Consider the following 27,002-nt stretch of genomic DNA (forward strand, 5'->3'; position numbering starts at 1 on the left):
TCATTTACCCTCCCTCTGCACTACACTGCATAATGTTCCAAGTAAACGTCACAGAGTCTTTAAGATTTTAAATTTCAAGACAGCCGCCCTGATTCGAACTAAATTCTGAATTTTGCTTCGCTACGTGGTCAAGTTATTGACGACTGTAAATCAAATCAAGCTTTATGTTTGGAATAAAACTAAAAAACATTCAAGTTACAAATTTAAAATTTTGTGGTAATCGATTACAGAAACAAAAGAAAACAGGCTTCTGTACTTGAATATAACAAATAAAAATATAAAGTTATCATTGAATCATTTTTGTAGCATCACAAATCAAACTTCCGTATATTTTTTTACTCTTTTCAATCAAGTCCATCTAAAAAATTCTTGTTTTCATTTTAAACCACCTCGATTGTGACGTCATCAGATACTTCCATACCCATCTGATCGAACTCACATCGGTAGGTACCAGTGTCTTCTGGTGTGGGGTTCTTGAATACCAGGATATACACTCCTGAAACACAAGGAAATATTTTATGTAGGGTTCCATAAGTATAAATACAGTAGGTTTGGTAAAATTGCAATGAAACTCGTTATCGGTGAAGCATGAGAATAAATGAAATAGTTTCATCAAGCAATGTTCTTCTAAAATTACTTAACGGCAATGTGAATATTAAAAAGGATACAAATCTATGACTGTTGTTTAATCACATATGTTTTCCAATTCATTGATGGAACACATCAAGTTATACTCAAATCTCCAATAATTTGTCCCAAATTTCACACAATACAATAACTGGCTCTCACCCCTGCCCCTCTCGATGCCTATGGTGTCCGAGTCATCCATCAGCTCTTCACCATCCTCAGTAACCTTGTACCAGTTAACATTGTCAGGACTCTTAGGGTCGTCTAATTTTACCTGGATCAAATTTTAGATAAACTATACCAGCATTTAAATCTTAATAGCTTAATGGGCTCTTAGGCTCGTCTAATTTTACCTGGATCAATTAATACATAACATATACCAATCCTAAGAATAAGTCCTAAATCCTAATCCAGCTTCACGTCCCCTACTCATCTCCTTCATCGTACTCTCTAAGTCTAACCTATCTCCTTGGACTTGCCTTTATGCACACATCCAGAATTTTTTATTAGCATTTAAATTATTATATTTGATTTCATTTCCACTTCGTGATATTGTAACACAGTTAAATTTTAAGATTTTATTTCCATAATTGTATTCGACTTTTGTTTTATATCTGAACGTATTTACGAATTGATGTATAGCCAAAACGAGTTCGTTAGTGTTCTCCTTGGTAATTTCATGCTTAATTCCTGTTTAATTCCTGTTTAATACCAACATTTAGAATTCTTCTGACATCTATTTTACTCACGTTATCCAAATCAAGGTCGCATTTGATTTTGAGTTCCTTGCCAGCCTTCTGTGGCTTCATAAGAGCTTCCTCGTTTTCTACCGTCAGTGTAACTGAACCCTCTGAGATAAGTTATAGTGTCAATTCAATGCAAGTAACAGATTTCCGAAAGAATGAACAATTAAATTGTGTGTGTCTCACTCAAACTGAACGCAAATATCAATGTTGCACTAATTTATGCGCAACCCTTATCCTAACTATATCTTAATTAAGTAATTAACTATATCTTAATTAATTATGTAATTGAATAATTAATTATCCAATAAAATTAAACGGAATCCTACCAACGAGTTCAGTTTCCACCTCGACCTCACATTTGGAGACCTCGCCGTCTTGGTCGATAAAGATAGAACCGACATACACACCAACGTCATCAACATCAAAGTCCCTAATAGGGGGGGGGGGGATGCGAATGTTAATAGCTGTTTCCACCAGTTAGTGGTGGACGTTAGTTTCCATCAGTGTTCTATCATTGATTATAGTTAATTACATACCCATAATTATTTAATTACATACCCATAATTAATCAGACTTAATGTCAAAGTATCGTGAAGTTCAATATTGCCTGATCATAAAACTGTTCATTTCAATATTACCTGATCATGAAGCCGTTAAGTTTGTCTTTTCCATCATCCTTTGGCTTCCAGGGGTCGTTGTTCTTCTCCCACGTGATTGTGGCGTATTTCTTCAACGTCTTCTTCTTCTCCCCCACCAGCTGGAGTTGAAATATTATTGTTAGCTTAAATTATGTTGGTAAGTTTAGGTTAAGTTTGTAACATATTTCACTGTTCTGTGATAAGGAAAGTAACTGAGCTAGTTCTTTTTGGAGCCAATTCATTTAATGACTAATGGGCTGATGAAACATTCATTACAACTTTTAAAATGCTGGTAAAATACTTGCATACAACTTTACCTTGACATTTACGTTCATTCCCTTGAATCCCTTGACCTTTTCTTTCTTAGGCTTAATATCACAGTCAACAAGTTGTAATGCCATACACGATCCGTCTTGTCCTTTCTCTGTTCCTTCTGTGCACTCGCAGTGGTAGTTGCCTACTTCATTGAAACAGTCCTACAGGAAATCAAATATTATCACTAAAAAATCTTCAATATAAATATAAATTACTCATTATTCACTGAACTTTTCAATTTTCATTTTATTTATTTCATTTATTATTAAGAAACTGTTTACACCATTAAAATATTCCAAACTCCTAAAAGAAATCAAGTCATCCTAAAATGGTGATCAGTACAGATCAAGACAGCTAGAGTTAAAATTTGTTTCTCCAAGCAACTCTATCATCGGCTAATATCTTAAGCTTATTAAGATCATTCAAAGAGTTAAGTTTTAAACCTCTACGGGTCAAATCATTCACAATAATCTTGAACAAATTCTTACGATGCGCACCGACGCGCCCTTTACAGTTTGTTGTGACAGCAAACTTTAACGCTAATGCAGCGGGGGAGTCATCAGCACTACGCAAGATATGACCTAGGAGCTTCCACCTTGCTTTAGGGACACGATCTGATAGCTTAACTGAGTTACATCTTAGGTATAAGTTTGCATTGGATATTGTTCCATGAGGCCAATAAATGTTCAGTAATGATCTAAGGTGTTTTCTATGGCAAATGTCTAGTTTTTCTAGTGACTTTGCAGTAGGACACCAACTACTGCAATTGTACATGATGATTGATACAATTTGGGCTTCGTATACTGCTATCTTTCTGGTAACGGAGATATTCTGCTGAGACCAGATCTTGGTGAACTTATAGAAGGCATTGTTCCCAGCAATGCATCGAGCAGCTATATCACTTTCACTACACAACAATGACCCAAGGATCTTACCCTTACGCCAATCTTCATTTCCACGTAACATGGTATCATCACGACCAGGGATTGTTTCCCCAACAGGAGCGAGGAAAACATGGGTAAATTCTGTTTTCTCTGTGTTAATGAACAGGTTAAACTCCTTGAAGACTTCCTTAGCTATTGGTAGGATAGCTTCTAAGGATTCTTTTTCCACGTTCATGAAGTTACAATCATCTGAATACGCTGACTCCAGTGGCATACCTTCTTTTTAAATTTCATTTAATTTATTTTATCACTCTTGTGTATCTTCTTTCCACAATATATTTAATTTTAAATACTTTTACCTGGTTTTCTCCACAAGGACTACCCTCACACTCGTCAATATCCACACATTTCCCTTTAATGGGTTACTTGTTACTATGGTTACTGTTACTTGTTACTATGGTTACTGTTACTTGTTACTATGGTTACTGTTACTTGTTACTATGGTTACTGTTACCTGGTTTTCTCCACAAGGACTATCCTCGCACTCGTCGATATCCACACATTTCCCGTCTTCATTTTCATATCCGTCAGTGCACACACAGTCTTTTGTTTTAGGGTCCTTTACAAATGTGTCGAGGCAGTCACAGATGAAACTTCCTGTAGTAGATTGGATTTTGTTAATATTATAATTAGTTATGATTAATAATTATATAATTAGTTCGGAGGATGTCTTGGTTTTCATCAGCAAAAACTGGTAAATCATAAGATTGATGTAACAAAAAAGGTGTTAACAAAAAAGGTGTTATAAAATTATAAACACCGTTATGTGTGTAATAAACATTGCTTAGAGTTATTGACAGTAACCATAGTAACAAAAACCTTCAACATTAGAACATCTCTCCGTGTCATCACAAGGGGTGTCCAGGCACTCGTTAATATCTTCACAGGTCCCGTGAACAAGCTCATATCCTTTGTTGCACTCACATCTAACAAAAGGAATATTTCACGTTAGTTCCAGGTGAGCCAGTATGATTATTAAAAGATTAAATTTAAAAAGCATTAAATAATGCAATGTCTTTAAATGTCGTAATTCAATGGTGAAAAGATTTATCTTGTAATCTCACGTTGTGTTATTTCTAAAGTTTTCACTGCACCACAATGCACCGGAACCTCGCTGTTTACACTAATTCACTAATTAACTAACGTATAAGATCCAAGAGTGTTATACTAATTAACTAATTGACTAATTAACTAACGTATAAGATCCAGGAGTGTTATACTAATTAACTAATTAACTAATTAACTAATTAACTAATTAACTAATTAACTAATTAACTAATTAACTAATTAACTAATTAACTAATTAACTACTTAACTAATTAACTAATTAACCAATTAACTAATTAACTAATTAACTAATTAACTAATTAACTAATTAACTAATTAACTAACGTATAAGATCCAGGAGTGTTATACTAATTAACTAATTAACTAATTAACTAATTAACTAACGTATAAGATCTAGGAGTGTTATACTAATTAACTAACGTGTAAGATCCAGGAGTGTTGGTACACTAATTACACTAATTACACTAATTACACTAATTACACTAATAATACTAATTACACTTATAATACTAATTAACTAATTAACTAACGTGTAAGATCCAGGAGTGTTGGTACACTCTCCATTTCCACAAGGTTCCTCGGGGCACTCGTCCACATCAGAGCAGGTCTCACCATCGAACTTGTATCCCTCATCACACAGACACTTGTAGTTGGGACCGTCCTCCTGGCACTCTCCTGAAACGGGGAGTAGGTAATTAGTTGTGGTTAACTATGAAGATTAATAGGATAAGATATTTCACCCACAAGGAGGATGGTGTTTTTTATTTGATATTTCTCTTGAATTAAGCATGACTTAACGTTAAATATTATATATAAAGCTAGAAATAGCATGAGAGAAGATAACCTACAAATAAAATGACGTATAAGAAGATAAAGTAAAAGATAAGGTACCTTTGCCGCATTTGTCTTCCTCGCAACCACCAGGTATCCTAGGTACACACATCGGGAGTTCCTTAACCATCTGGCACTCTTGTTCTGCAGGGCACCGCACTTGTTCACAGGTTGGACAAGCCGTCTTGAGGTACTCCGAACTGGGGTGAAGCGGGGGTAACACCAGATTGGATAGCAGTCATAATCTTTGACTGCCTTAATTGTGAACGCTAAAGAAATAATCTAAATCATAAGTTTTTTGTTTTTTTTTCAAGTAAGTCTATTCATATTACGGGATTCAACAAATAAATAGTGATATTTAGTAAGTGCTAATATATTGCTCGCTAAAGTAATACCACACAACAACTTACCCAGTCAGTTTCTTACAGACAGCAGTAAGTTTACACCACTGATGACCAGCCGGGTTGCTCAAACAGTTGTCCATGGAACAGGTTCCATCATCATTGATATCAACAGCACCGATACTGTTGATACGCGACTTGTTCTCGGCAGTCAGTTGTTGAGACCAGGGACTGTGGAAGATGCAACTCTCCATGACGTACCCTCCCGGACACTCTACTGAGGGGGACTTGTCTGCTTTGTTCCTGTAGTAAAACAGTTACTTACTGGTAATATCCGGATCGGAACATTAGTTGCATTGTTGCAATGATTCTGGGGCAAACTAAACATTTTGCTCCAGAAACTGGGCTACATTTGTGTAAGATTTGAAGATTTTGTTGATTTATTCACTTCTTTTTGCTACATTGTCAGGGATATTTCTTTATGTTTTTAGTTAAGTGACCTAATCAGTTACTAACCTGTATTCTATTCCATGGATTTCATCTTGGGTGCAAGGATCAGTGAAGACAGAGTCATCACCACAATATGCAACTGCCTGAATGAAAATATGGTATTATATGCGAGGCCACTCAATATACGGAAATACCCAAAACAGGCTTATATATTATTCTTGTCTTCAAATCAAAATTTAAATATGCAATCTTTCACATTGTCACACTATAAAGTTAATTCTTACCATGATTGGGAACTTCTTGCTGTTGGACGCTCTAGCCTCACACCTGGCAACCCCGTTTGAAGAGGTGATGGTGACACCATCAGCAGCACCGGGCATTCCGAATGTGTGACACCTGTTGGTGATGGTTACAGTTAGGAACCAGACCAAAATATACCGGACCTACATATACCGGACGATATATCAGTTGGGTTCTATAATCGTTCTAGCTGGGTCTAGTCAGGATAGGCACACTGGTAGCTGATCCGTATCAAGAGATTAGATATCGGACATGTTCTGTCACTTGTCAGTGAAATATTTATCGTTGCTTTTTATAAATGTCTCAAATTCAATCGAATTATACTTTATCGTTTGTGAATACATGTTAAATTATTAAGACAAAGCTAAGGATCGTAGAGACCATACGTTTCAAGCGGCTCGTGTAATTTTGTTCTGTAGTGCTGTAGTACACCTCATAAAGAAAGTTCTGGAGTAATTCAAATAAGCAAATTAAGCATGCTGAATAAAATACTAATGAGCATCTAATTGTTAAAAAATCAGATGTGCTGATTAAGAGAATCAGTTACTAAAGGTTAAGTTTAAAATGGGTAATTGAAAAATAAAGTTATCCTATTAAAATATGGGAACTGTACCTCATAACTTTCTCTCCCTCATTGCAAGAAGCGTAACTGTGAGCATCATCTCCAAGAGCCTTGTCACCATAAACAGTTCGATCTGGATAGTTAGGTTGTATATTTAAAGAAGGTGTGATGCGAACAAGATTTTAAACATATAATCAGCACTAAAAGTACAATAGATTTTATAAATTTATGGAATACAGTCAATATTATTGGCGATCAGACTAGTCAACTGTTTTTGTGGAAAGTTCAAGAATTTCAATAGCTGATCCTTACTCTTAGTTAGGTTATGGTTGGTAACATTGTGTTTAGTGCTCTGTTGCAAAATTATAAAAGATAACGATCAATTAATGCGATATGTGGTTGGAGAGGACTGAGGAACTGAACTTCTAATACCTGATCCCTTATGCTATTAATTGTTCACACATATCAACCTTGTGTCCTGGTGTCCAGATCTAAAAGATGAACATGCCCCCCCCCCCCCCCCCCCCCCCCCCCCCCAATTTAAGAGATAAACATTAAAAATATCTCACATTTAGAGTGTTTAGGCATACAAGTTCCAGCGCTCTCATCGAACTCAAACCCGTCCTCGCAATCACAAGTGTAGTCATCAGCCCCAACAGCCTCGCACTCGCCGTGATCTCCGCATCTGATGAGGTGGTGTTGCTATGGTTACATACCATATAAGGTAGTATCAGTTTCACAGATAATATATTGGGAATAATAAAGACGAAGTACGGTATTATCCAGATTATTGTGTCTGGTGTTTAGTCGGTGAAGCAACTTCGTTTCTCTAAACGAATAATCTGTTTAATCTGTGAAAACACATACTTTTACTTACACATATTAATTAATAGTAATACTCGGTCAAATGCGGCTGTAAACACAAGCTCAGAGCTTTTTCATGACTATAAGATATTACTATAAGACATCATGTATTATAGTACTTTATCAATGTCCGTTAGACTTGTCCGCCAGGTGAAAAATATAGTTATCATAATCTAAATTTATGAGCGATTGCTTTGGCAAAAGTTTAACTGATGAAATTGAAGCTAAAAGAAAGGTTTCAAGTTATTCAAACCTGTCGACATCGCAACCGGTCTGTTTCTCAGAGCAGAACGGAACCTTAACCTCGGAGTCATCCTCCGCTTCTACCATATCACACACTTCCTCAGCAGCACAGTTCCAACCTTCACAGTCCGGACACACCTTCGCTGCGTACGCGTTCCTGGGAGGGAGGGGTTTTACTGGACGTTTTTAGCAAAATTCGTTGCAAGAAACAAAATAGACATGTATACGAAAATTTGGAGATTGCAGAGCAAGGGCCAAGGACAGGTTGATCACAGTCACAAATGAATCGAATTGTTCGCTCAAAGGTTCACTGAAAATTGAAAAAATATGGTATTCACCCTCTTTCCCTTTCCAAATAAAAATGTTTATCACTCACAAGTCATCCATTAGTTTGCAGACGAGGGTTACATCACACCACTTCTGGTCACTGCAGTTAGGCACAGCACATGCAGCATCGTTAGGAATTACTCCTACACCACTGATTCCTTTGTTTGTGAGTCTGCGAAGATATCAGGTTTATATAAAGTGCGAAAAGTTCAGGATTTATAATTATATAAAGTTTGAAAAGTTAAGGACTATTAAAAACACCCTGATTTCAGATACTAAGTTTAATATTTGACTGGTTTTATTCGTTGTATTATTTCATTGAGGTTATAATTCGTCATAGTTATAACTTTATCTCTGTCTTCACCATCTTAATCAGTGATCAGCGTATTAAATTAATTAATTAATTAATTAATTAATTAATCAATGTAAAACCAACTTACTGATCCCACCAGAAGGAGTGAGCGTTACAGATGACAGGCTCATAACCAACAGGACACTCCAGACTAGGACTGGCTCCCTTACTGTAAAGATGTTTGTATTTCTGGAGTTTGGGTCCGTTACAGGGGTCTCCAATCTGTTCATTCTCTGTGCACACTGCTTTAGCCTGGTTATGTTTTTAATTGTAAGGAGATGTGTCACAAACTTGAAGGAAATGGAATGAATAAGCACTGTTCACCCATAGCTACACTACTTACAGTGACACCATAGCAACACTACCTTATATGGTAATGTTACCATAGCAATAATACTTACAATGACTCCAGCACCTCCCCACCCGTTGTAAGCCACACAGATAGCCCCAGTTTGAGCGTTTACTAATGCTCCATCAGAGTTCACACCAACTTGTCCTGTTGCTACTTCACAGTACGTTACAACCTGATTAGCGGGGTTGCTCTGTCAATAATGGGGAGTAACTTTAAAAGTTATTTCAGATCGGATTTAAATTAGACTTGGAGTGGTAGACTTGAATTAAAGATCATAGTATGGACTATTTATAAAGCAATATACATTAGAAAAGGAAACTAAAAGTTGAAACCTTTCCGACAGGACAGGAAGCGGCGGATGTAGCGTCATCAACAGCAGCACTCTTATCACCAACAACCTCATCTTCCGAGGCCATGTCCTCAATTACTGGGTCTTTAGGTCCCCATACCTTCAGAGAATGGCTTGTTATAATGAGGAACATGATAACAATCGTTACACGATGTGTATTTTAGGTCTTGTCCTTTGATCTTGTAGATTTAGAGCATATTAAACACAAAACAGTCTTAAACATTTTTAAAATCCCCAACAAATATACCAAAACATTACCTTGACTTCACAGAGGGTGAGGAAAGTTTTGTCGTTAACAATTTTAACAGTCTGTCCCACAGCTCCGTGTCCCTCCTCACACTCCACCTCGTACGCGTACTTCATTGGGTTGTACTTGACAGTTCCACAAAGGAAGTCTCCTACGTAAACCTGTCAAAGTTTGCTTTGTTAATTGGTTAATTGGTTAATTAACTGGGTTTAATTGGTTAATCTCCCACGTCGTTAGAGATTAACGAATGACTAGAGAGGCCTGTGGTATTTCGGGTTGCTGGGTTTAATTGACCACTAAAATGCTCATTTGTGATTAAGATGCTTCGATAGTTTCCTCTTTTATATTCCCTGCCATAAAAAACGCCATTTTCTAATTCCTTCTGTGTTTTAGTATATTACCTTAACACCATCAATTCGGTCACTACAGCAGTCCATCCTGTTTTTGATCCAGATTTTCTCTACAGCGCAGTTATCCTTCAAATCTACCATCCACCATCCAGGTCCTGTAGTGTGTGTACATGTTCCCCTGCGGAGTAATTAATTACAATGAGGCATACAGCATGGTCTATATTCCTAGTTCTTATACCATATCCCATACTATAAAATATATCCTTGTGTTTAAAAAGGGAATACGCTACACTCCTCAGTTACTTGGGATAAATTCCTAACAAGGATAGATAAGTCCTATTAAATAAGCTGTAAATATTTCCCATAGCTCACTTGGAATAAGTGCCGGGCTCTTTACAACTCACTTGGAATAAGTGCCGGACTCTTTACAACTCACTTGGAATAAGTGCCGGACTCTTTACAACTCACTTGGAATAAGTGCCGGACTCTTTACAACTCACTTGGAATAAGTGCCGGACTCTTTACAACTCACTTGGAATAAGTGCCGGACTCTTTACAACTCACTTGGAATAAGTGCCGGACTCTTTACCATCAACAGCCCTGTCAGGAACCCCTCCCCACCCGGTAGATGACTGAGAAGTAGGTTTCAGGTAGGCCAAGTTCACTAGATTATCCTTTCCCAACTCTGCTGTAGGGTCTGATAATACTTTAACCTGCGAGGGAGGGTAGTTACACGTGGTGTCCGTTACATGTTCTGTATTAATTGTAGTGATCACTTGTCTTGATACATGTTTTTATTATCATCAGTTAAAATTAAAAGCTTCAAAGCTAGTTTAATAACTGATGAGGGGCCATACCTCGCACAGTGTGAGGAACTGTTTAGGAGCAGCTTTAATCCTGATGTTAGTTGCAACCACAGTCTCAACCGTGTCACTTTTACACGCTACTTTGTAAACGTCTTGTTTCTCTACATATTTAATAGTTCCACAAAGGAAATCATCTGCGTACACCTGTAAAAGTGAACCATTTGTTAGTGTTGCTATGGTTACATTGCCATATAAGGTAGTGTTGCTATGGTTACATTATATGTTAGGCATCTTTTTATATGGAAGCAGTGTGAAAAACTTGGTCTGGTGGGCGAGCAAACTCAACATTAATCTGCACCCAGATTTCAGCCGAAATCTTCAATCATGAGGTTATCTTGATGGAGATCTGTTCCGAAATACCGAGTAAATATATTCTCTTCTCTTCCGATAACGGTATCAATATATAAATTCCTTACCGTGACTCCATCAATCCTGTTTCCACAGCAGTCCTTTCTGTTGTAGATAACCACCTTGGAAACTGGTACTGGTTCTGGGAATTCCAGGTGCCACCATCCATTGTTAACGTTTCCAGTGTGGGAACAACTTCCTCTGAGGATGAGCAGATTAGTGACAAATTAGTGACAAATTAGTGACAAATTAGTGACAAATTAGTGACAAATTAATAACAAAATAGTGACAAATTATTCAAAAATTAGTTACAAATTAATTACAAATTAGTCACATAGTTTAATTAATCACAATTCTGTTAATATAACCATTGGAGATAAAGACTGAACATTTAATTTATTCAACCTATTTCATCGTGAATCAAGTTACTTAGGTAAACTTACTCAGCATATTTAGCTTCAATGTTTCCGTCGATAGCTCTGGAAGCTACACCACCCCAGCCAACTGTAGACTGGGTAGCAGTACCGTCATCAGCTACATTAATTAGAGCTCCTAGATCATCACTTGGCTTAGCTGGTGGAAGTTAACTTTATATTATGGTAGTGTTACCTTAGTAACATTACCTTATATGGAAGTGCTATCTTTGTAACATTACCTTATATGGTAGTGTTACTTTAGTAATATTACCTTATATGGAAGTGCTATCTTTGTAACATTACCTTATATGGTAGTGTTACCTTAGTCACATAACCTTATATGGTAGTGTTACCTTAGTTACATTACCTTAATTGGTAGTGTTACCTTAGTAACATTACCTTATATGGTAGTGTTACCTTAGTAATATTACCTTATATGGCAGTGTTACCTTAGTAACATTACCTTATATGGTAGTGTTACCTTAGTAACATTACCTTATATGGTAGTGTTACCTTAGTAACATTACCTTATATCGTAGTGTTACCTTAGTAACATTACCTTATATGGTAGTGTTACCTTAGTAACATTACCTTATATGGTAGTGTTACCTTAGTAACATTACCTTATATGGTAGTGTTACCTTAGTAATATCACCTTATATGGTAGTGTTACCTTAGTAACATTACCTTTAAATATGGTAGTGTTACCTTGGTTATAATGTGAGTTATGGGCACTGGCATATACTCTTACCTTCTTAGAACTGAGTAGGTACATAAATCTAGCTTAGGAATTAGGTAGAAATCCGAAATTGACAACCGTTCCCAAAACACGATATAAATGAAGACAAGATTTGTTTTAAAGCTGTTTTAAAACTGACAAGATCTGTTTAAAGCTGTTTACTCACCAAGAACTTGGACCTCACACAGAGTCAGATACTGTCCGTCCTGGGTGACACTGACCTTGGAACCACTGGCTCCGTTACAGTTAACACGGAACACACTGTTACTGGCTATATACTCCACTGCACCGCACAGGGTGTCGTCAACATATACCTGGGGGAACACACTGTTACTGCCTATATACTCCACTGTACCGCACAGGGTGTCGTCAACATATACCTGGGGGAACACACTGTTACTGGCTACATACTCCACTGCACCGCACAGGGTGTCGTCAACATATACCTGGGGGAACACACTGTTACTGGCTACATACTCCACTGCACCGCACAGGGTGTCGTCAACATATACCTGGGGGAACACACTGTTACTGGCTACATACTCCACTGCACCGCACAGGGTGTCGTCAACATATACCTGGGGGAACACACTGTTACTGGCTACATACTCCACTGCACCGCACAGGGTGTCGTCAACATATACCTGGGGGAACACACTGTTACTGGCTATATACTCCACTGCACCGCACAGGGTGTCGTCAACATATACCTGGGGGAACACACTGTTACTGGCTACATACTCCACTGCACTGCACAGGGTGTCGTCAACATATACCTGGGGGAATACACTGTTACTGGCTACATACTCCACTGCACCGCACAGGGTGTCGTCAACATATACCTGGGGGAACACACTGTTACTGGTTATATACTCCACTGCACCGCACAGGGTGTCGTCAACATATACCTGGGGGAACACACTGTTACTGGCTATATACTCCACTGCACCGCACAGGGTGTCGTCAACATATACCTGGGGGAACACACTGTTACTGGCTATATACTCCACTGCACCACACAGAGTGTCGTCAACATATACCTGGGGGGAACACACTGTTACTGGCTATATACTCCACTGCACCGCACAGGGTGTCGTCAACATATACCTGGGGGGAACACACTGTTACTGGCTATATACTCCACTGCACCGCACAGGGTGTCGTCAACAAATACCTGGGGGAACACACTGTTACTGGCTATATACTCCACTGCACCGCACAGGGTGTCGTCAACATATACCTGGGGGAACACACTGTTACTGGCTATATACTCCACTGCACCGCACAGGGTGTCGTCAACATATACCTGGGGGAACACACTGTTACTGGCTATATACTCCACTGTACCGCACAGGGTGTCGTCAACATATACCTGGGGGAACACACTATTACTGGTTATATACTCCACTGCACCGCACAGGGTGTCGTCAACATATACCTGGGGGAACACACTGTTACTGGCTATATACTCCACTGCACCGCACAGGGTGTCGTCAACATATACCTGGGGGAACACACTGTTACTGGCTACATACTCCACTGCACCGCACAGGGTGTCGTCAACATATACCTGGGGGAACACACTGTTACTGGCTACATACTCCACTGCACCGCACAGGGTGTCGTCAACATATACCTGGGGGAACACACTGTTACTGGCTACATACTCCACTGCACCGCACAGGGTGTCGTCAACATATACCTGGGGGAACACACTGTTACTGGCTACATACTCCACTGCACCGCACAGGGTGTCGTCAACATATACCTGGGGGAACACACTGTTACTGGCTACATACTCCACTGTACCGCACAGGGTGTCGTCAACATATACCTGGGGGAACACACTGTTACTGGCTATATACTCCACTGCACCGCACAGGGTGTCGTCAACATATACCTGGGGGAACACACTGTTACTGGCTACATACTCCACTGCACCGCACAGGGTGTCGTCAACATATACCTGGGGGAACACACTGTTACTGGCTATATACTCCACTGCACCGCACAGGGTGTCGTCAACATATACCTGGGGGAACACACTGTTACTGGCTATATACTCCACTGCACCGCACAGGGTGTCGTCAACATATACCTGGGGGAACACACTGTTACTGGCTATATACTCCACTGCACCACACAGGGTGTCGTCAACATACACCTGGGGGAACACACTGTTACTGGCTACATACTCCACTGCACCGCACAGGGTGTCGTCAACATATACCTGGGGGAACACACTGTTACTGGCTACATACTCCACTGCACCGCACAGGGTGTCGTCAACATATACCTGGGGGAACACACTGTTACTGGTTATATACTCCACTGCACCGCACAGGGTGTCGTCAACATATACCTGGGGGAACACACTGTTACTGGTTATATACTCCACTGCACCGCACAGGGTGTCGTCAACATATACCTGGGGGAACACACTGTTACTGGCTATATACTCCACTGCACCGCACAGGGTGTCGTCAACATATACCTGGGGGAACACACTGTTACTGGCTATATACTCCACTGCACCGCACAGGGTGTCGTCAACATATACCTGGGGGAACACACTGTTACTGGCTACATACTCCACTGCACCGCACAGGGTGTCGTCAACATATACCTGGGGGAACACACTGTTACTGGCTATATACTCCACTGCACCACACAGGGTGTCGTCAACATACACCTGGGGGAACACACTGTTACTGGCTACATACTCCACTGCACCGCACAGGGTGTCGTCAACATATACCTGGGGGAACACACTGTTACTGGCTACATACTCCACTGCACCGCACAGGGTGTCGTCAACATATACCTGGGGGAACACACTGTTACTGGCTACATACTCCACTGCACCGCACAGGGTGTCGTCAACATATACCTGGGGGAACACACTGTTACTGGTTATATACTCCACTGCACCGCACAGGGTGTCGTCAACATATACCTGGGGGAACACACTGTTACTGGCTACATACTCCACTGCACCGCACAGGGTGTCGTCAACATATACCTGGGGGAACACACTGTTACTGGCTACATACTCCACTGCACCGCACAGGGTGTCGTCAACATATACCTGGGGGAACACACTGTTACTGGCTATATACTCCACTGCACCGCACAGGGTGTCATCAACATATACCTGGGGGAACACACTGTTACTGGCTATATACTCCACTGCACCGCACAGGGTGTCATCAACATATACCTGGGGGAACACACTGTTACTGGCTACATACTGCACTGCACCGCACAGGGTGTCGTCAACATATACCTGGGGGAACACACTGTTACTGGCTACATACTCCACTGCACCGCACAGGGTGTCGTCAACATATACCTGGGGGAACACACTGTTACTGGTTATATACTCCACTGCACCGCACAGGGTGTCGTCAACATATACCTGGGGGAACACACTGTTACTGGCTACATACTCCACTGCACCGCACAGGGTGTCGTCAACATATACCTGGGGGAACACACTGTTACTGGCTACATACTCCACTGCACCGCACAGGGTGTCGTCAACATATACCTGGGGGAACACACTGTTACTGGCTATATACTCCACTGCACCGCACAGGGTGTCGTCAATATATACCTGGGGGAACACACTGTTACTGGCTATATACTCCACTGCACCGCACAGGGTGTCGTCAACATATACCTGGGGGAACACACTGTTACTGGCTATATACTCCACTGCACCGCACAGGGTGTCGTCAACATATACCTGGGGGAACACACTGTTACTGGCTATATACTCCACTGCACCGCACAGGGTGTCGTCAACATATACCTGGGGGAACACACTGTTACTGGCTACATACTCCACTGCACCGCACAGGGTGTCGTCAACATATACCTGGGGGAACACACTGTTACTGGCTATATACTCCACTGCACCGCACAGGGTGTCGTCAACATATACCTGGGGGAACACACTGTTACTGGCTACATACTCCACTGCACCGCACAGGGTGTCGTCAACATATACCTGGGGGAACACACTGTTACTGGCTATATACTCCACTGCACCGCACAGGGTGTCGTCAACATATACCTGGGGGAACACACTGTTACTGGCTACATACTCCACTGCACCGCACAGGGTGTCGTCAACATATACCTGGGGGAACACACTGTTACTGGCTACATACTCCACTGCACCGCACAGGGTGTCGTCAACATATACCTGGGGGAACACACTGTTACTGGCTACATACTCCACTGCACCGCACAGGGTGTCGTCAACATATACCTGGGGGAACACACTGTTACTGGCTACATACTCCACTGCACCGCACAGGGTGTCGTCAACATATACCTGGGGGAACACACTGTTACTGGCTACATACTCCACTGCACCGCACAGGGTGTCGTCAACATATACCTGGGGGAACACACTGTTACTGGCTATATACTCCACTGCACCGCACAGGGTGTCGTCAACATATACCTGGGGGAACACACTGTTACTGGCTATATACTCCACTGCACCGCACAGGGTGTCGTCAACATATACCTGGGGGAAGACACTGTTACTGGCTATATACTCCACTGCACCGCACAGGGTGTCGTCAACATATACCTGGGGGAACACACTGTTACTGGCTATATACTCCACTGCACCGCACAGGGTGTCGTCAACATATACCTGGGGGAACACACTGTTACTGGCTATATACTCCACTGCACCGCACAGGGTGTCGTCAACATATACCTGGGGGAACACACTGTTACTGGCTATATACTCCACTGCACCGCACAGGGTGTCGTCAACATATACCTGGGGGAACACACTGTTACTGGCTATATACTCCACTGTACCGCACAGGGTGTCGTCAACATATACCTGGGGGAACACACTGTTACTGGCTATATACTCCACTGCACCGCACAGGGTGTCGTCAACATATACCTGGGGGAACACACTGTTACTGGCTACATACTCCACTGCACCGCACAGGGTGTCGTCAACATATACCTGGGGGAACACACTGTTACTGGCTATATACTCCACTGCACCGCACAGGGTGTCGTCAACATATACCTGGGGGAACACACTGTTACTGGCTATATACTCCACTGCATCGCACAGGGTGTCGTCAACATATACCTGGGGGAACACACTGTTACTGGCTATATACTCCACTGCACCGCACAGGGTGTCGTCAACATATACCTGGGGGAACACACTGTTACTGTCTATATACTCCACTGCACCGCACAGGGTGTCGTCAACATATACCTGGGGGAACACACTGTTACTGGCTACATACTCCACTGCACCGCACAGGGTGTCGTCAACATATACCTGGGGGAACACACTGTTACTAGCTATATACTCCACTGCACCGCACAGGGTGTCGTCAACATATACCTGGGGGAACACACTGTTACTGGCTATATACTCCACTGCACCGCACAGGGTGTCGTCAACATATACCTGGGGGAACACACTGTTACTGGCTACATACTCCACTGCACCGCACAGGGTGTCGTCAACATATACCTGGGGGAACACACTGTTACTGGCTACATACTCCACTGCACCGCACAGGGTGTCGTCAACATATACCTGGGGGAACACACTGTTACTGGTTATATACTCCACTGCACCGCACAGGGTGTCGTCAACATATACCTGGGGGAACACACTGTTACTGGCTACATACTCCACTGCACCGCACAGGGTGTCGTCAACATATACCTGGGGGAACACACTGTTACTGGCTATATACTCCACTGCACCGCACAGGGTGTCGTCAACATATACCTGGGGGAACACACTGTTACTGGCTACATACTCCACTGCACCGCACAGGGTGTCGTCAACATATACCTGGGGGAACACACTGTTACTGGCTACATACTCCACTGCACCGCACAGGGTGTCGTCAACATATACCTGGGGGAACACACTGTTACTGGCTACATACTCCACTGCACCGCACAGGGTGTCGTCAACATATACCTGGGGGAACACACTGTTACTGGCTATATACTCCACTGCACCGCACAGGGTGTCGTCAACATATACCTGGGGGAACACACTGTTACTGGCTACATACTCCACTGCACCGCACAGGGTGTCGTCAACATATACCTGGGGGAACACACTGTTACTGGCTACATACTCCACTGCACCGCACAGGGTGTCGTCAACATATACCTGGGGGAACACACTGTTACTGGCTACATACTCCACTGCACCGCACAGGGTGTCGTCAACATATACCTGGGGGAACACACTGTTACTGGCTACATACTCCACTGCACTGCACAGGGTGTCGTCAACATATACCTGGGGGAACACTCTGTTACTGGCTACATACTCCACTGCACCGCACAGGGTGTCGTCAACATATACCTGGGGGAACACACTGTAACTGGCTATATACTCCACTGCACCGCACAGGGTGTCGACAACATATACCTGGGGGAACACACTGTTACTGGCTATAAACTCCACTGCACCGCACAGGGTGTCGTCAACATATACCTGGGGGAACACACTGTTACTGGCTATATACTCCACTGCACCGCACAGGGTGTCGTCAACATATACCTGGGGGAACACACTGTTACTGGCTATATACTCCACTGCACCGCACAGGGTGTCGTCAACATATACCTGGGGGAACACACTGTTACTGGCTATATACTCCACTGCACCGCACAGGGGTTAGGCTTAGCTATCAATTGTATCATGTTACTTTTGAATTTACAAAGGAAACATGTGTAACAGTTACAGCGTGAAATCGATTTTTTAACAGGGAAATTAAGTTCTCGATATCCTGATGAAGTGAGTAACCAGATGTGAATTATTAAATAAATCTAACTCAATAACTGCAACATCTCCCTAACCTTAGCGCCGTTAATTCTGTTCTGGCAACAGTCCAACCTGTTGTAGATAACAACAGCGTCCACATCAAAGTGGTCCAGTAAGTCCACCTTCCACTGATTGAAGCCAGCGTTGGCAGAGTGGGTACAGGTTCCCATAGCCCAGATACCACTACTCTTCCTGTCTACCCCTCGTGATGCTACCCCGCCCCACCCGACACTGCTACTCCAAGCAGGCATTCCTGGGTAGTGGTAACTATGGTTACTTGGTTGTGGTAACTATGGTTATTTGGTATAGATACCACTGCTACTCCAAGCAGGCATTCCTAGGTAGTGGTAACTATGGTTACTAGGTAGTGGTAACTATGGTTACTAGGTAGTGGTAACTATGGTTACTTGGTATAGATACCACTGCTAATCCAAGCAGGCATTCCTGGTATTAACTAAACACAGAACATAATTGGCAAACAAAATTTAAAAAGTTAGAAAAAAATCACGTTTCGGTCCCGGTCAAAATTCGGACCGGGCCCGGGATTAAGCCGGGATCCCGGTCGAACCTTGGTTGTAGTGAAACGATTTATAATTGGCGGTTGAGATCTCTGATGATAATAATAGAGGGTCTCACAGTATTTCCACTCGAAACAGCAGGAGTCGTAAGAAACGGCTTATTTTTTAAACTTACCTGCAGCGACATTGGTGAGCGGTGTTTCCTCGGTTTCCTGACCGTACGCCTGCACCTCACAAAGGGTAAGGTAGTTGTAGGGCAAGCTCACCTTGATAGCTCCTCCTACAGCTCCTCCACAAGATACCACGTACTTACTCTGTCCAGCTTTGAAGGCTACCTCTCCACACAGCACAGCTCCTACATATACCTGGGGAGGGGTTATAAAGGGTTATAAAGGGTTATAAGGGGTTATAAGGGGTTATACGGGGTTATAAGGGGTTATAAGGGGTTATAAGGGGTTATAAGGGGTTATAAGGGGTTATAAGGGGTTATAAGGGGTTATAAGGGGTTATAAGGGGTTATAAGGGGTTATAAGGGGTTATAAGGGGTTATAAGGGGTTATAAGGGGTTATAAGGGGTTATAACTATAAGGGGTTATAAGGGGTTATAAGGGGTTATAAGGGGTTATAAGGGGTTATAAGGGGTTATAAGGGGTTATAAGGGGTTATAAGGGGTTATAAGGGGTTACAAGGGGTTATAAGGGGTTATAAAGGGTTATAAGGGGTTATAAGGGGTTTAATGTAGGGGTTATAAGGGGTTATGAGGGATTATAAGGGGTTTAATGTGGGGGTTATAAGTGGTTTAATGGAATTTATTGGGAAGCATAATGAGGTTGTAACACGTTACATATAATAATAATAAAATGAAAGGAGAATGTTGTTACGTACCCTAGCGAGGTTTATTCTGTTCTGACAGCAGTCCTCCCGATTATAAAGGACAACTCTGTCTACTTTGTACATTCCGTCAAGTTTTACCCTCCACCAGTTATTGATGTTAGAGGAGGTGTGTGTACAGGTTCTGAACAGCAAAAAAACGATTATCATATGCATATAAACGTATGTATAATTAAATATATTATCCAATTGATGATCAAAATTAGTTGATGATGAGAAAACCTTTTTATTAATCGGCTTCCTGTAATTGGCCGGTTATACTTGTGTAAAAATGGGCCTGTTGAAATATCCGAAATAAAATAAGCGTTAGATTTTTAAAAATCGAGGTTTGCCAAATTCAACTGAATTAATCCAAAGACGATTAAACCAAGATGAGTATTATGTAATCGATTTTACATTTCAGGAAGCCATACATTAAGCTTATTCAATAATAACGATCAGTCTTGAATACTTAATTAAATTTTACGAAGTGTATTTTTTGTAAATAACTAACCCAGCTGGCCATTGCCCGTTTGTGTTTCCATCAATTGCTCGTGCGGCAACTCCACCCCATCCTACATTGTTTTGGGTGGCTACAAGATCCTTCGTCAGAATGTTAACCTCAGGCTCGTCCTCATCCTCACCCTCACCCTCACCTAGGGGTTTCTCTCTGATAATGGTATTCCACAATATAGGCACTCCGCCTGCCTTCAGCGCTGCTCCCCCAAACACTTCAAACTTTGTAGCACCGCTGTAGGCCTGCCTCTTTGGGAAGTTAACTCCAGGCATTACCTCCCCGTTAAAAGACGCAATATACTTATCCTCCAACACTGAAACGGTGATTTTGAACTCTTTGCCCGCTTCGAAAGCTGGAAGGGGTGCTCTCAGCTCTCCCTGCCAATTTGCATTCTTTCGAGAGTTCATAACTAGGATGCTTCCATCCCCAGCGGGCCTGAAAGCCATTCTGAAGAGGTAGTTAGATGCACTGTCCTTGATGTTCATTCCGAACCTGGCGACAGCTGGTGTAAAAACACCGGAGTATGTGATCTTGTCTCCAACCTGCAGACCGCCGAGTCCTTTGCTTGTTTGTCCTGGGGCAGGATATGGTAGAGAGCTTTAGTACTTAAGGTTACTGTTTATAAGAGTTTCTGCTAGGAATATCACTTTTTGGGTAGTCCTTGTGAAACACAAGGTTTTATCTTTTGACCCCCTTTGAGACCAGGAGTTGCCTAGCTAAGCGGGTTTTTTTACTGCTGTTATCTACTGTTCAACAATACTGAAAGCTTAGTCAAATAACTAAATCTTTGCGGAGAAGTGAGTATTATAAAATAATAATTAATTAATACAATAAAAATATAAAAATTGTGAAGATATGAATACCTGCTAGAACTGGGACTTTTGGAGCGTTGTAAGGTGTCTTGTAGATGTTTTGTGCTTTATTTGTTCCAAGTACTTGGTCATCAAATACACTGATTTGACTTAGTTTTCCGGGTAACTTGACCCATTTAGTACCTGGCGAGGATGTATTACTTTTAGATAATAATATAAACCTTTTAGATATAGTCAGAGTTTAGTTATGTTCTGTATGCCATAAAATCAATCAAATCTGTGGACACAAATGATAATGACTATACTCACGATTACAATAAAAAGGGTATTAAAGCTGGAGAATTTACCTGTGGGGGCGGCGTTGCTGATTCCCTCCCGGTAATATATGTCATCAGCTGCATTCACTCCGACCACAATGTCTCTTCCTGAAGCTATCCACTTCAGCTTTCCTGGCACCAACACCCACTGTAAAAGTGGGACAGTTAGAACTTTAAGCTTTTGTAGTAGTTGTACAGCAATAGTAAGACCTCGTTATTAAGCTTTTGTGTATAAACATTGCAGAACAACAAGCTACAGACAGGGGTCACTGGAGAGGTCTAATACACCGGAGAAAGGAGTTACTATGTGGTGCAGGCCACTCCAACGACTAGGAGGAGACCTTTCCAAGTACAAGTAAGTAAGTATAAACATTGCGTTCTCTGTAACATTGTCCAGAGTCGACTAACATTGTCCAGAGTCGACTTGGCACTATTTCACTTCCAAAGACAAATAAAAAGATCTGAAGAATATCGTGAATGAGATGATCATCCGCAACATGAGAAACATAACACATACGGGATCTTATTGTGCTACAGTTGTACATTTATCAAACTATCATTTTTTAAATTCAAAAATCCAAATAAACATTCCATCAATGTATTACAGTTAAATTTACAAAAGACCACAATATCTCCTGTGAGGCAAAAAACATGGAAAATGAGAGCTAGAAAAATATTCGTGCGAGACTCAACACTACCAGTACCAGACTGTAGCTGGAGTGGTAAACATTATGTAAAACATCATAGTAAACTTTATTTGCACATACAGCGACAGACGAACCCCGAATAACTGGGTTTTACTTTTAAGGGAGATCAGAGATTTAGGAAAGGACAAAAAACCCCGTAAATGGGTGGTTAGGCGTAACGTTGCCCCTCCCCCCCCCTACACTTACAGTGGTCCCCCCTCCCCCCCCCCCTACACTTACAGTGGTCCCCCCCACTACACTTACAGTGGTCCCCCCTCCCCCCCCCACTACACTTACAGTGGTCCCCCCCCCCCCTCCTACACTTACAGTGGTCCCCCCTCCCCCCCCCCTACACTTACAGTGGTCCCCCCTCCCCCCCCCCCTACACTTACAGTGGTCCCCCCCCCACTACACTTACAGTGGTCCCCCCTCCCCCCCCCACTACACTTACAGTGGTCCCCCCCCCCCTCCTACACTTACAGTGGTCCCCCCCCCACTACACTTACAGTGGTCCCCCCTCCCCCCCCCCTACACTTACAGTGGTCCCCCCCCCACTACACTTACAGTGGTCCCCCCCCCCCCACTACACTTACAGTGGTCCCCCCCCACTACACTTACAGTGGTCCCCCCCCCCCCCCCCACTACACTTACAGTGGTCCCCCCCCCCCACTACACTTACAGTGGTCCCCCCCCCACTACACTTACAGTGGTCCCCCCCCCCACTACACTTACAGTGGTCCCCCCCCCCCCCCCCACTACACTTACAGTGGTCCCCCCCCCCCCACTACACTTACAGTGGTCCCCCCCCCCACTACACTTACAGTGGTCCCCCCCCCCCCCCACTACACTTACAGTGGTCCCCCCCCCCCCCCACTACACTTACAGTGGTCCCCCCCCCCCCCCCCACTACACTTACAGTGGTCCCCCCCCCCCCCACTACACTTACAGTGGTCCCCCCCCCCCCCCCACTACACTTACAGTGGTCCCCCCCCCCCCCACTACACTTACAGTGGTCCCCCCCCCACTACACTTACAGTGGTCCCCCCCCACTACACTTACAGTGGTCCCCCCCCCCCCCCACTACACTTACAGTGGTCCCCCCCCCCCCCCCACTACACTTACAGTGGTCCCCCCCCCACTACACTTACAGTGGTCCCCCCCCCCACTACACTTACAGTGGTCCCCCCCCCCCCCCCCCCCCCCCCCCCCCCACTACACTTACAGTGGTCCCAGAAATGTTGTTATCACCACGTGTTCCGGCTCTGTAGTAAATGTTGTTTGCTGAGTTGACTACCCACACTCCTGCCATTCCAACACTGCGCAGATAATTATGTTAATTATTTCATTTTTATGCTAATTAATTGAGTGATTAATTAAGTTAGTTATTTTTGTAATTAGCGTAAACAAATTGCTGAAATAATAATTACATATTTTCTTATAGATCCTTAATTTTTAACCTTTGGTGATAATTTTACTGAACTCTGTATGGTGTTTAACTGAATCGGAAATGTTCACCAAAAACTACGGCTACAAATCAAAAACAGCACCAGTATAGCAATTTACCAGTTTGATACTCTTACACTCCTATTTACAAGTATATAACACTACACTATTTCCCACTATTTACTGTACCTGACTTCTATAGCTTTCCCTTGGATTTCCTGCCACGAGTCACCTCGCCTTCTATAGATGCTGCCGGCTCCGTTGACTCCCCAGACATTTCCATTATCGCTCACATCAACCTGAAGAGGTTCAATATTAGAGGGGATCTTGAAACATAGACGAGTCCACTCAGGTACTTGTAGTCACTAATCTATAATGTGATGAAATCAAGCTTCTAAATTCGGGATAGCCTGTAGCAGGCAACGCCCGATTCTAATGCTTCTGCAGACCTACACAAGTGCAAGTAAGTAGGTAAATATTTCATGCTAGGCATGTGGCACCCATCCATTGAGCTATTACTCACGTTTATGAGTTGGCCGGGGATTGTTTGCCATTTGTTATCTCCCAGGTACTTGTAGATTTCACCTGGAGATCCCTGAATTTTGTTAACTCCCCACACCTCGGATCCTGACGCCACGTGGGTTAAAGCTTGTCCGGTTATTTGGGTCCAGCTTGCTCCTGATGGGGTGTAATTAGTTAATTAGGGTGTTTAGGGTGTAATCAGTTAATTAGGGTGTTTTGGGTGTAATTAGTTATTTACCTAATTAGGGTGTTTTGGGTGTAACTATTAGTTAATTACTTAATTAGGGTGATTTGGTTACTTTGGATATTTCGGGTATTTTTAGGAATTTTTGGGTATTGTTTGGCATTTTTGATCGGTAGTTCGACATTAACCAATGAATAAATAAATAACAGAAGAGAATTTGCTCCTTTTGTGAAACTGTCAATTTTGTTTACGTGTCCTAACAATCATTTTTCACATCAAGTAAATGTAACAAATGTAACAAATGTAACAAATGTAACAAATGTAACAAATGTAACAAAAGATAATTAGTAATTAGTAATTAGTAATTAGAAATTTGTAATTTGTAATTTGTAATTAGTAATTAATAATTAGCAATTACCGTCCTCATTAAGCTTGTAGACGTTTCTACCACTGTTGACACCCCACACTCCAGACTTCCCCTTGTTGATCCTTGTAAGACCCCCTGCAATCTGCGTCCATGCTCCCTCAAGCTTAGCTGAGTAAAATAAGTTCTTTTTTGTTTTTTTAATAGGAGAAATTCAGGGACCAAGTATGATCAATGATCATTGATCATGAGTCGGCTGTATGAGTTCACTATTCTGGCAAAAGTTTGAATATTAAAGGATTCCCCTTTCAACCTTGACTATAAGATGGAACCAGAATCAATATCATTTTAATTGTCAATAAGCAAGTTGGTGCTAGAATTCTACTAAGTTGACGGTGCTAACCGGGACAAGTAGCACTATCTAGCACTAAAAAATCAGCTATGTAGCGGCTATGTAGCGGCTATGTAGCGGCTATGTAGCGGCTATCTAGCAATAATAAATCTACACCAAATTTCATTAGATAACAGGAAAAATAAGTACATGCTCTTGAATGCCTCCAAGCGATCACTTCAATCACCGTCAATCAATGTTTGATAAGATAAATAATGTAAATGATAAGAAATTTACCCTTAGGACATTTCATATTCCTACTGTTAACCCCGTTCATAGATATGGATTGAGCCTCACTGAACTCTCTGTTCTTGAGGAAGCACCTTAAGGTGGACGGTTGGTGGGTAAGGGAAGCACACCCGGTCTGGGCAGTACACAGAGCTTTACACTTCACTATAGAGACCACGTTAGGTACCTGAGATTATAGAGGCAACGTTAGGCACCTGAGATTATAGAGACCACGTTAGGCACCTGAGATTATAGAGACCACGTTAGGCACCTGAGATTATAGAGGCCACGTTAGGCACCTGAGATTATAGAGGCCACGTTAGGCACCTGAGATTATAGAGGCCACGTTAGGCACCTGAGAATATAGAGGCCACGTTAGGCACCTGAGATTATAGAGGCCACGTTAGGCACCTGAGATTATAGAGACCACGTTAGGCACCTGAGATTATAGAGACCACGTTAGGCACCTGAGATTATAGAGATCACGTTAGGCATCTGAGATTATATTTATAGAGACCATGTTAGGCACCTGAGATTATAGCGACCACGTTAGGCACCTGAGATTATAGAAGCCACGTTAGGCACCTGAGATTATAGAGACCACGTAAGGCACCTGAGATTATAGAGACCATGTTAGGCACCTGAGATTATAGAGACCACGTTAGGCACCTGAGATTATAGAGACCACGTTAGGCACCTGAGATTATAGAGACCACGTAAGGCACCTGAGATTATAGAGACCACGTTAGGCACCTGAGATTATAGAGACCACGTTAGGCACCTCAGATGTGGTTTGGAGTGAAAAGAAAAGTTTCATTTTTTTCCGATCCATTTCTTTTCTCGGCAAAGCTGCCTAAAAAGCTATTATTAAGGAGAAAGTGGATGGAAAACTTTGTAGGATAACGATCAGGTTATATGAAAGATCTCATACCATTTTTATGTCAGATCCACGGAAATCGGCGTTTTCTTTTACACATCCATCCTCTTTCATGAAAATAACAAGGATAAAAAACGACAATTTGAAT

At 42.3% G+C, this 27,002-nt stretch overlaps 1 protein-coding gene across 1 annotated transcript; it reads right to left on the bottom strand.

Annotated features, from left to right (window-relative positions):
* Nucleotides 1–282: 282 nt before the first annotated feature.
* On the bottom strand, nt 283–26,951 carry LOC134824823 (uncharacterized). The gene is made up of 39 exons (XM_063836798.1): nt 26,909–26,951; nt 25,987–26,164; nt 25,413–25,529; nt 24,812–24,966; nt 24,478–24,587; nt 24,068–24,161; nt 22,190–22,337; nt 21,894–22,025; nt 21,028–21,604; nt 20,529–20,658; nt 19,819–20,008; nt 19,161–19,378; nt 12,442–12,589; nt 11,564–11,693; nt 11,189–11,321; nt 10,764–10,916; nt 10,471–10,619; nt 9,958–10,084; nt 9,568–9,717; nt 9,293–9,409; nt 9,010–9,132; nt 8,697–8,860; nt 8,306–8,428; nt 7,940–8,086; nt 7,392–7,507; nt 6,874–6,955; nt 6,245–6,356; nt 6,027–6,103; nt 5,580–5,813; nt 5,230–5,369; nt 4,869–5,013; nt 4,090–4,196; nt 3,725–3,867; nt 2,329–2,487; nt 2,012–2,130; nt 1,700–1,803; nt 1,377–1,477; nt 790–901; nt 283–496 (listed from the first exon to the last, which is right to left on the bottom strand). The coding sequence occupies exons 1-39, from the start codon at nt 26,909–26,911 to the stop codon at nt 381–383; spliced, it is 5,583 nt and encodes a 1,860-aa protein (XP_063692868.1). The 5' UTR covers nt 26,912–26,951; the 3' UTR covers nt 283–380.
* Nucleotides 26,952–27,002: the final 51 nt, after the last annotated feature.

The sequence above is a fragment of the Bolinopsis microptera genome, chromosome 13, assembly GCF_026151205.1.
Source record: "Bolinopsis microptera isolate Bmic1 chromosome 13, MBARI_Bmic_1.0, whole genome shotgun sequence".
Lineage (NCBI taxonomy): Eukaryota > Metazoa > Ctenophora > Tentaculata > Lobata > Bolinopsidae > Bolinopsis > Bolinopsis microptera.